Genomic DNA, 12,564 nt, shown 5'->3' with positions numbered 1-12,564 from the left:
AAAAAATTTTTGATTTTTAAATTTGAATTTGACAAAAAAAAAATGGAAAATGGAGAAATTTGCTTTTTAAAATTTAGGAATTTTTAAAATAATAATTTTACATGTCTATCCATATTATTTAAACTTCTTAAACCGGAGAATTTGAGGGTATTTTGGACATTCAAAAGTAGGAATCTAAACCTGGAAAGCCTCTTAAATAGTACTCATGAGCCATGTCCAAATTGTCATGATCCAACTTTTTAAGGGAATATCATTTAATGCATTGTTTGTCAAGTAAAAAAAAAAAAAAAAAAAACTATCCTCATTAATTTAAACAAATAATAACATTGACTTTTTAAATAAAGCAAATGGTAAGATAATACTTTTATTTATAAATTTTGTGTAAAGAACTTTATTTTGGGACATTTTCAAATGGAATAGATAGATATAGAAGTATAGATAGAAATAGATATATATTAGATCTTTTTATTCATTTATTTATTTATTTTGGGTTTAGTATTATAATTTTCCATTCCTTCATTTCTTTTAACACAATGCAAAATCCATATTAACTGTTGATAGTTCTTGAAAAGGAAAGAAGTGAATACACCAAACCAAATCAACAAGGAAAATTACACTTTATCACCCTAAACTATATCTTAAATTACACTTTGCACTCTTAGCTTTTCGAATACACATTTTGTACCTTAAACTATGTCATTTGTTACACTTTGCACCTTGATGTTAAGTTTTCTTTTATGTTAGACTGAAATTTCAAGCATGTGACTCCACTTAGTCTTGCCTAAGTGGCACAGAATAAAAAGACCAAATGCCCCTCTTCCCAATCATGAATCAAAGAAAAAAAAAATTAATTCTTCACTTCTTACCCATCTCTCCTCTCTTGCGTTGCAGCTTCTCCTCTGTCTTGGCCAACAACTCTTCTCGCTCACACAAAAATAAAATAAAATAAAATAATAGAACCCTAAATAGTAAGTACCCAAAACAAAAGTATCCAGGGCACCACCTCTCTTCTCCGACAGGTTGATAAGTTTCAACGTATTTTACATGTGGGTTTAGTTTCTCTTCTCTACTACACAAGCTTGGCTCTTTTTGGATTATGTGTCGTTAGATCCCACAGCTTAATGGATTGAATTAGCATTAGGCCCACCAATTTTGCAAACCACCTCCTTCATTCATATTTTTAAACACTAGTTTTCCATGTATTTTTTGCTTTCTCTGTGCAAGTTCCAAGATTCTATGTGCAAGTTTTTGCTTCAAAAGATTTGAAGAAAAAAAAAATCAATATAAAATTTAATAACATTTGACAATATGAATGTTGGAAATTTTGGGATTGGGATGAAGAAATGAGTTGGGAATGGGGGCATTTGGTCTTTTTTTTTTGTACCATTTAAGGAAGACTCACAAGTCACGTGCTTCAGTGCTTGAGATTTCCATCCAAAATAACAGCAAACTTAATGTCGAGGTGCAGAATGTAACAAGGGTCATAGTTGAAAGTGTAAAATGTGCATTTGAAAAGTTTAGAGTGCAAAGTGTAATTTGGGGTATAGTTTAGGGTAGTAAAGTTTAATTTTCCCAAATCAACATGTATCTAAATATAAATACAATCACATTGGTGGTAATGATTCCTCTTCTACATTTGAATTTAGAATCATCAATGTAGAAGAGAAATGCAAACTTTTAAACCAAATCAAGTAATAAAATAAAATATAACCCAAAAAAAAAAAAACCTACCCAAGCATACCCCAAACCCTCACATTCTCATCTTTACTCCCTGATTAGCGTATTGGACTCCAATGACAACAATAGTTGACTTTTTAATTTTTAAATTTTTTGACTTTTTTCACATTTCTAACTTTTAGATCATACAATAATTGCAAGGGATCTAATCATCTAAATCCAAGCAAATTTAGGTTTTGTAAACTCTAAAATTAAAAAAAAAAAAATGTAAAAAAAGACTTTGAGTTGGTTCATTATTCTGTCATATCAAAATTTCACAATATTTTTCAATAGATAAAAACTTACCATAGATTAACGATTATATTGACACTCACCGTAACTCAAAGGAAATTGTGAAAATATTGTAAAACTTTGTTGTGCATATAGACTTTCTCAACTAGAATATCTTTGATTCCATAATAATATTTCCTTCAAATTAATCTAACTATATTCCCCCCCCCTTCCCCCCCCAAAAAAAAAAAAAAAAGCTTACTTTGTCATTATGAGAATGATTTAAGTCAAATATTTACTGGGGATGTTTTGCTTGAGATAATTTATTTTATTGGTTTATATAATTTTGAAAATAAGCTAGATAAAAAGAACAATTATATTTTTTTTTAAAAGGGTAAAATTTCCAAAAGGTTGTCTAACAAATTAAATTTAAAAATAAGGGAATAGTTTTTCCTTTTTAGAAACAAAATAAGGGATTTAAATGAAAATACAACTAAAATTTTAAGTTGAATTATTCTCAAATAAATTTTGAAATGTATGGTTAAAAAAAAAAAGATGAAATGGTTTTTGTGTGATGAATATGTAGAGTAAAAGATGAGTTCAAGTCACATCTAGTGTAACTTTATATAAGTTACACATTTTTTCTAGCCATTGATTTTTATTAAATTTAATTGTAAAAAACACCAATAGCCAAAGTCATAAACTTATAGAAATTAATGAATAAAAGCAATATCTCTCTACAGTTTTAGGGGCTATGGTCATACAACATGCATAAATAGAGATGCTCTACTAGTATAATGCATTTAAAAAAATAGGTTTACGTGGTCAAATAAAATATAGGGTAAACATAACATTAAAGAATGAATTGATAGAGACCAAAGGGCGCGTAAACATATTTAATTTGACCATGTAAACCTATTTTTAATGTGATGACATTAAAGAATGTCATTTGGGCCTTAGAGATCAATTATTTGGGCCATGGGCTAAACTAGGCCCAATACGTACTCCTTCTAGGTGAAAACCTACCCAAAAGACCCATACCTCGGACCACAAACCAAAGGGCGTGTCATCATGGGTCCAATGGTAAATTACCGTGGACCCATCCAAAGTAAATATCTACACCGGGCAAGCAAAGTCAACGTGTTTCCTAACCTTCCGAGAAAGAATTTCAGAACTTATGAAATTATCTGAGGACGCCTTCTAAAGCTTCTTGATAGATCTATAATAATTTGTCTGATACATTTGCATTTAATGTTGGATAATTGATTAGAATAAGACAAAGAGCCCCAAAAGTTTCCATTCATCATAGTGTTGAGGAAGGAAGAGCCTGATGAGATAGCCCAACTGTATAAGGACAACTCATGCTGGAGCTTATGCTGAAGAAGAAAACAGGTCAAATGAAGGAAATGATAAGAATGAAGGAGGAGTAGGGGGAATATAAAAGGGAGGAAGCTAATATAAACAGGGGATTTCTTGGAAAAACAAGAGGGAGAAACTCTGTAAAAAAACCGTTCCAACAAACCTTATGAAGAAATATTTCTATGTTATTTTATTCTCAAAGATGCATAGTTCTTGTTCAAATTTTTCAATGTGGATTATTGTTTACCCATAATACAAATTAATTGTGATCCTAAGCCCAGGTTGAACCAAATTTGTGCTGCCACAGTTCCTAAAAGGACTTAAATATATATATATATATATATATATAAATATTACCATAATCAATTCTCACTAATTTGAATATTTTAAATATTACCCAATATACATATATATAGACACACACATGGAACACATATTACATGTTTTATTAAGTTTAAATATTATATAAGTTTTGAATTGTAGCAAATTTTTCTTCTCTTTAAAAATATAAACATAATGACTAGAATTTTAAGGTATTGTTTTGAATATTTTTTATCATTTTTATTACTTTCTAGCACCATGTCTCTAATTTCTGATGTCTATCTTATTTATATGTTTTAGCCCAAAACTAAAGAGTCAATTAATTTTATTTATTTATTTTTGTTGTTGAGAAGAAACTAAGGAGTCTAAGTGAATGTTTGGATTCCCACGTCCAAAATTTTTTCTTAAATAAATTTTACTTTTTGACCCAAAAATTGAATTTTTGAGCCCAAAAAAAAAAAAAAAAAAAAAAAAACTTAAAAAAAGAACCCAATTATTCCAACTCAAAAATCCAACCAAAGTTAACACCACCACACTGCCAAATCAATATGAAAAAAATTTCTCAACAAAAAAAAAAAAAAAAAAAAAATTTAAGAAACGTGTGCGAATATAAAAATACCGAGTACCAAACGGACTAGGGAGTAATAAAGGAGTATATATTAGGAATAGGGATTTCAATCAAGCACTAGTAGTAGTAGTAGTAGTCAATCGACAATAATGTCGAGTTCGATGAGTTCGAAGTGGAGGTGGGGGCGAAGGTATTCGACGTGGGGGTGGAGGTGGGGGCGAAGGTCGAGAAGGTCCAAATTAAGGTTAAGCTCCAATAATAATAATAATTTATATTTACCGGAGGAGTTGTTGGAAGAGATCCTGTCATGGCTTCCAGTTAAATCATTATTTCGTTTCATGTGCGTTCAAAAGTCATGGTCTACTCTTTTCCGAAACCCAACTTTCATTGCCAAACACCTTCTTCACCATCAAACAAAAACAGAAAATCCAAGTATTTTGGTCATGAGCTCTGATTCAACAGGATATGGCTTCTCTCAGCACCCTTATCCTGATGATGATGCTGTACGTATTGTGGACTTTTCAAAGGACTTGTGCTTGACCGTACTTCGTCGACATACATATATCAACCTGTTTAGTTGCATCAATGGTATTATTTGCATTGGTTGCTCCGATGTATTTGCCTTATGGAATCCAGCAATCAGAGAACGTAAGATCATTCGTTGTCCCCCACTTCCCCAGCGTCCTTTTTTTCCTCCATATAACTATACAACACTTTTTGCATTTGGTTATGATCAATATTCTAGTGATTACAAGGTGGTTAGAATTGTCACTTACAAAAAGAATTCTCCACCTACCCAGAATTCACTCTTCACAGACTACTACAATTTTTTTCATGTTTACTCCCTAAATGCTGATTCCTGGACCCAAGTAATTGACACCACTATTCATCGTTCAAACCTTTGGTTGCTTTCTAATTATGCAATTTACTTCAATGGTGTTAATCATTGGCTCGGTTTCTTTGACAACGGCCACATAAATGAACTTGGGCGGAATCGTGATTTTGAGATAATTCTATCCTTCGACATGAGTCGTGTGGTGTTTCGAATAATGAAGTTGCCAGATGAGGTGTTTCGAAAACTAAGGTACCCTGTGGACAGTGTTTCAAGTATGCAGAGACACAAAGTTTTTTCTGTGTTCAATGATTGCCTTGCTTTTATTTTTTATAAGATGGGTACTATGACAGAGAAATACTTTGATATATGGGTGATGCGTGAATATGGGGTTGAGGATTCTTGGACCAAACAACTTGTTGTGGGACCCTTGTTAGGAATTCACAGGCCCCTAAAATTTTCCAAGAATGGAATGCTTCTCCTTCTTGGTGACGATGGCGCAATAGTCTTGTATAACATTGGTTCTAAAGAAATTAGGAACCTTCAAATTCCAGAGTTTCCGAGATCATTCATCCCAAGAGAAGCTATGGTGTATGTTGAGAGCCTAGTTTCACTCAAGGGTGCCTGAGCTCCTAATTATGTATATCAAAAATAATTTTTCAATAAGTTATGTGTGATTTAGAGATGATATCATATGGATGATGTATTTGTTAAATTTTAATTCTATATTCCTCTTCAATCTCTGTCATTTGTTGATGGATCAATTAATTGTTGATTTGTTATGAGTTGGAATTGTGATAGAATTTTGGGGGAGGTTTGGTTATTAATCTATGTAGAGTGAGAGCTAGATAAGGGTTTGAGCAAATTTTTCTGCAATAACATCTCAGCTATTATTTGCTTTGGTGTCTATTTGTTTTAGTGAAATTCACAGACTTGGTCACTTTAGGATAGGGAGGGTCCGTACCCCTGGGTAATGTGACAAACTAAGTTTCATATAATTTGTTGGAAACTATTGTTAGTGTAAGTAGATGAATATTTATAGAGAAAATTTCAAGAGGGTATTTCACCTTATTCTAGGATTTGTGGTTTGATTTCTTCCAAGCTTCATAAAATCTTTATCTGGTCTTTATTTCTTATACTAGTAGCAGTGATTTTGATTTGCCTGATTCTTACTATTATTAATTTATACTTCCCATATATGATATATGCTCTCTGTTTTGCCAATGTTATTCATGGATATGAAATTCCTTGGTAATTTTTCTTTTAGGTCCTAATCTTACCTCTTTTCATATACTCATCTAATCGCATTTGAATTCTTAGAGGATCAGCTGTAATAACTCAAGCTGGAGTAACTCCATAACCAAGAGAAATAGAGAAATATTATTGTTTTTTCTTTGTCTTTGCCAACTTAATGATTGAAAATCATTGGTTGTAAAATTGTAAAACCAGTTATAGCTTTACGAGAAGCTCACAATTTCTTTTCAACTTCTTGTCATGTCAATGGGGGCATAAGGTGTCTCTCTTAGTCTCTCCAATAGTCAATTTTAAGATTGTAATTAACTTAGAAAATATATTATGCATTCAATATATCCATCTTCTTTCTCACAATGAGAATACTCGTATAACTTTGGGATCTGTACACTAAACATTATAAGAGTGAGAATCAAAGAATACATATATTCTTTTTCTCACAATGTGCATAACCATATAACTTTGGGATCTGTACATTAAACAATATAAGAATGAGAATACATACATCCCGTGCAGAGGAAAATCAGTGCAACTATAGGGATGACAATATCTAAAACTTTAAGCCTTGGAAGGGTGAATTGATAATGTTACAAGCTCCTCAAGTGAAGTAGTCACATGCACTTAACTGTTTAGATTTTTGAGTGAGGAAGGGCTATGCTCTTGAACTAGAAGGGGAGAGGAGATCTGTCTGACAGGAGACAGAATTGTAAATTAGAGCAAAAAAGTCACCTTTTTAACGCATACCTAACATAACAGAAAGATTCTTTCAAAATAAAGGATAGACCCAAATAAATTGTATTGCATATAATCACTTTTAGAATAAGAATTTGAAGTTTAGTTCACTGAAGATACGAATTTTCCAAAAATTTACCAAATGTTACATAAATCCTTTAGCAACCAACCAAAAAGAGGGGCAAAGCTACAAAAGAGGACAACGAGGACTTTACAAACACGATATAATTCTTAAGACATTTAGGATGGGACAAAGATGTTGGAGCTTAGGTCCACAACATGTATCAAAATGCACATCCTCATGACTGTGGTTGTGACCGCGTTGCAAATGCATTGCTAGACTTAAGATTGACATCAACCATGTCTTCTTGATTGGTCAAAAAAAGTGTTTCCATTCCAAGTAAGGCTGCTGCAATCTTTCTAAAAAGTCCTGACAAGGAATTGATAATGAAAACTAAGTTGCATGACTATGAGGTTTTTAGAAATACAAAAACAATAAGAAGCTTACACGAGGTTTTTTTTTTTTTTTTTTTTTTTTGGGGAAAGAAATAATCATATGCTGTCACTGTGTTAATTAGATTATGGCAACATAAATGATTGATTAGACATGAAATATTTTAGGAGACCAGAAATTCAGCTAGGCATGAAACAACTGTTGTAACCATCAAGTATGTATGAACTCTTGTCATCTAGATATTCTCCTTTATTCAAAAGAGACCAATAAACGAATTTTACCCTTTGAAAGAGAAAAATAGCAGAATCATTGATGGTCAGATCATTAGCATGATTCACTAAAACCTTTTTCTTTCTGAAAATGAAGTCTATAGTGTTTGGAGTGAGCCCAAACAAAATCATGTGCATTTACATTTTATCAACAAGCGTTTAACATTTGTGTAGTTAGCTATCCAAGTAGAGGAAACTAATTGCTTACCTTAATATTAAAGCTGGCCTTGGCACTGGTTTCAATAGACAAAACATTCAGGTCATGATTGCTTTGGCTTCTCCTTCCTCTACAGAAACTTGCCTGCCCAAACCATTCACATGATGCCAAGGTCATAAGCACAAAAGATTGCACCAGAGATCAACATGGTGAGTCATTATGAGATTCACTAACAATGTTCTGCGATCACCTTGCCTTAGAATCATCAAGATAATTCTACTAAATATGAGATGCAAAACCCCAAATAGCCAAAAGCATAGCTATTTCCTTGATGCCATTCATCTTATCATGGAAGACTATCATGGAAGCAATGGGAGTAATAGCCAAAGAAGCAGTACTGATAAAGATGATACAATTACAAAATAAGTCCACAACAGAACAACACCAACAGAACAAACCTGCCAAGCCACAGCTGTCCAAACTAAGGTCATAACATAAGAAACTCCTCCCCCAGCAAAACCTACCATTTCCATACAAAAAGTCTTCCATTTCCCACAATAGAAACACAAGTGGCAACAAGTGCTGTACAGATTTGCATTTCCAGAACCACTGAATATGTTTCCCTTTTAGGAACCTTTTGGAAGGGAAAATGCATCAGGGACAGAGAAAGAGAGTGAAGTGCAAAAGCTCTAAGGCTATAAAGGAAACCAATTATATATTGCCACTTAGAAACTCCTGATGGTCCATCAGAGTCATCATTGACTACAATCAGGGAAGATGAAAATGAGAGGACAACCAGAGTTAAGAATTAAAGTAGTGAACTTCTTCGAACTGATTAAGTAAGAGAAAACCGCATTAAAAGCTGTTTGTGTTGCACATGAGGGAGTAAGTAGAGGCAGGGAGGTAGAAGAGTCCAACAGAATACATCATGTTGTTTTATAAAAAAAAAAACAAATAAAATAAAATAAAACAAACCAAAAAAGGAATACATCATGTTATCACTTGCTATGAGCACTCTAAGAGAGAAGTAGATCAAGGCAAGAATTTTAAAAGAGCATGGGGCTGAAGAAGTTGAAGGCTCCTTGAAATAAGAAGGAATGGGATCAAAAGGATTGGGAAGGCAGCAGTTTGGACAAGAGTAGCCATCCATTTACTATTTCCACCCTGGTCATAATTAAACCTCCAAAGAAGAACAGCAGCAGCTTGACCCACAATGAGAAAGAAAATGTTTCAACTAAAGTGGCAAATTGCACAACATGGGACTGAGTTTCAGACTTAGATTTAAGCAAGTATACCCAAGTACATTTGGAGTAATCATCCACAATAGTAAGAAAGAATTTGAAAACATCAGTGGTAGGAATGGAGAAGAGTCCCCACAAATCAGTGTAAGAGTTCAAAACAAGCATGAGAAACATTAGTACTGGAATGAAAAGGAAGCCATTTTTGCTTAGCAATTAGACCAATCATATGAAGATCATCTTTATTGCTATTTACGACAGGAAGCACCTTATTAAGAAGGGCTAATTTCTCATTAGAGGGATGACCTAAACAATAGTGCCAAGCATTAAATGGACATGTATGTACAAAAGAAACAAATGATTTGAACATATCTGACTTGAAGTCTTGCTGCAGGAAGTAGAGACCACCATGTTCTTTACCCAAACCAATCATGCTCCAATGAGTAAGGTCCTAGATAAAGCACATGCTAGAAATGAAGACGAAGCAGAAAAATAAATATTTTGTAAGATGACTAATGGAAATCAAGTTGAAATCTAAAACAAGGTACACAAAGTACACCAGTCAAGATAAGAGTTTCACTGAGTTTAACTGTGCCTATATGAGTTACTAATGCTGTTTCCAAAATAGGTAAATGAGCAACAATATTGATGACAAAAGTAATGGTGGTAATATGAGGGATTGAATGGACTATATGATCAGTTGCCCCTGTGTCCAAGATCCAATCTTTAGATGCAAAAGCTTGTCTATCAACAATACTGGCTGAAAAAAATGGAATGTTTGGAATCTATGCTAGGAGGAGTAGAAGGGGAAATGGTATTACCTGTGAAATTGTTAATGAAATGGGAAGTAGCACCACCAGACTGAAATTGAGCACCAGAATTCTCCATAGCAGATTCATAAGCAAAAGAAGTTTGAGCAGAATTGGTTCAATCAGTGATTGACTGAGACTTCATAAAGCGAAGAAGTTACTCACATTGAGCTTGTGTAATAGGACATTGAGAAGGATGAAGCCCTATCATTCACCACTGGAACCAGAGGAGCAGATGGTGGGCTTGAAGAACCAACATTGGAGGAAGAATTGGAAGGAGGAGGTGAAGTGTAAACATTGTTAGCTGCAAGTACAAGCACACTTACAATCTGGAACAGCTTGAAAATTGATTAACTGTTCTGAAAGAGCCTTGAACTTGTAAGTCATAATTGAGAGCTGGCCTTCTGTCAAAGATGATAATTCCCTTTGAAGCACAAAAATCCTTAGAGCATTGCCTTGAGAAAACCTATCTCACAAATTAAGCCACACTTCTCTGACATTGTTAGTGTACATTAGACTTGAAGCAATTTCTCTCAAGATGGAATTGATGATCAATGAGAAAATTGTCATATTGCTTTTCGTCCAAGAGATGTACTCTATTGAAGAAGCATCAGGAATGGCTATAGTTCCATTCATAAACCCAATCTTGTTCTGGTTGATAGAGATAAAATCTTAGCTCTTGACCAACTTTGATAATTCTCAGCACCAGTTAATGGTTGAGAAACCAATTGACTACCTAGAACATCACTACTGCTCAGAAAGAATGGATTAAGAGATGGATCTTCCATTCCTGCAAAAGCTTGACCGGTAGAATAAGAAGAATTTGTAGTGATTGGATTGGTGGAATTTTCAGTGGAAGTCATTGATTTGATACCATGTTAAGAATTTCACTCTCTCACTCAGAAGCAACAAGCTAAATAAAATGGAAGTCTTATTGATGAAAAATGAGAAAAATGAAATCAGTCCCCAAATAATTGGAGAGGCACTAGCTAACTAACTATCCATATTTACAGGAACAAATGAATTAATTACACATGGATTATATTAACAGCTAATTAACAAACTGTAACTAATAGCACGTGAATAGCTTGTGATTCATTAAGTCCATTATCATTAACTAATTGAAATGGAGTCACTTTCTTGTATGGACTTCTTATAAGACCTAGCATCATTCACACTAGTCTTAGCACCAGTTTTAAAGATACTAAATCAGGAATACACAGACAAGCACAAAAATGAAATCTAGAACAACAAAAGATGATATGACAGAAACAGGAACAAAGGCGCGATAAGAATTGATGGTCAAGAGATACCAAAGAGCAACAACTTGAAATATCTTGGATCATTAATTCATAAAGATTGAGAGATTCTAGAGGATGTGAATCATAGGATTGGAGAGAGAGAGAGAGAGAGGAAAAAAGAAAAAGATTAGTTACCATAATTAAAAAGAGTATAAGGCCATTCAAATCCCTACCCCAAGAAAAAAGGGAAAAAAAGAAATCCTAATTTTGCTTCTTTTTTTTATTTTATTTTATTTTATACTAACGGAAATAATTAAGATGAAGACAAAGACTAAGGTACTTTATGATGGAATTAAATCAAAGAAGCATACAAGCAGTAAACTTTAAAATTACAAATGAAAATTCATGGGATAAAACAATTCTGAAAATAGAAATTATAATTAAAAGAAGAAGAGATACTAACATCACAATAAGCCGACATCCAGTGATACAAAGTTCTCAAAAATAGATTCTTAAGCTCAAGAGTAGAAAGATCAACAGCATTGAAACTCCAGTTATTCCTTTACTTTCCAAATAATTGACATGAGACAAAAAGGAGTTGCAATCCACACCAGCCTACTCTTATCTTATGTCACTTAAACAATAATTTCCAATCAAAATACAAGAAATTACCTTCTTATCGTTACTGCATAATGTAAAGAACTCCAAATCATGCCAAGAAAACAAACCACAACTCCTGAGCAATGAAGTAGAACTGTAGAAGATGTTCAACTATTTACTCACAAGAATCACACATACAACACAGTTCAGTAGATTAACATTTCTTTGACAATTATCCAAAGTTCGAATTTTGTCCAATGCAACCATCTAGACCCCCATAAAAAAGGATTTCTTAGGCACTTTATTACACCACTCCATAGGAAATTGCATATCACCTAAACTCTCAAAACCTCGTAAAAAGATTAGACATCAAATATACTATTTCTTTAGGCTTCCAAAACAATTCAAAAAAAAAATATTTTTTAAATAATTTGATAGTTGGAGAAGGGGAGATTTGAACCCTAAATGTACAAGAGATGCCAATTGAGCTACAACTTACAAGGCTTCAAAACAGTCTATCAACAACCTCACCCACTGTAATATTAGAATATAATAGGCCCAACAAAGAATTGAATGACTCTAATTCCTAGTCTTGCAAATCTCTAACAAACCTAAGATTTTAGAACAAAAGCCCGTCTTCTGAGTTCTCACATAAGAATTAACGGGAACATACAACGGGAACATACTTTCTCCTTATCTGCTGCTATTAGGAGCAAATCAAGAAATGATTCTTTTCATGCTATTTCACATCACATAATATGCCAAAATTAAATGCCCCTACCATCT

General features: G+C 33.3%; 1 protein-coding gene and 1 pseudogene across 1 annotated transcript; one reads left to right on the top strand and one right to left on the bottom strand.

The window, feature by feature from the left end:
- Positions 1–4,344: 4,344 nt before the first annotated feature.
- LOC115984920 (F-box/kelch-repeat protein At3g06240-like) lies at positions 4,345–5,655 on the top strand. Its single transcript, XM_031107904.1, has one exon. The coding sequence runs from the start codon at positions 4,345–4,347 to the stop codon at positions 5,653–5,655; it is 1,311 nt and encodes a 436-aa protein (XP_030963764.1).
- Positions 5,656–7,045: 1,390 nt separating this feature from the next.
- LOC115987904 lies at positions 7,046–11,458 on the bottom strand (annotated as a pseudogene).
- Positions 11,459–12,564: the final 1,106 nt, after the last annotated feature.

This window comes from Quercus lobata, chromosome 4 (genome assembly GCF_001633185.2).
Source record: "Quercus lobata isolate SW786 chromosome 4, ValleyOak3.0 Primary Assembly, whole genome shotgun sequence".
NCBI classification, from domain to species: domain Eukaryota; kingdom Viridiplantae; phylum Streptophyta; class Magnoliopsida; order Fagales; family Fagaceae; genus Quercus; species Quercus lobata.
This window is presented reverse-complemented; position numbering and strand designations above follow the sequence as displayed.

Coding starts and splice junctions, on each gene's coding strand:
- LOC115984920 (XM_031107904.1), top strand. CDS start 4,345: ATGTCGAGTTCGATGAGTTCGAAGTGGAGGTGGGGGCGAAGGTATTCG.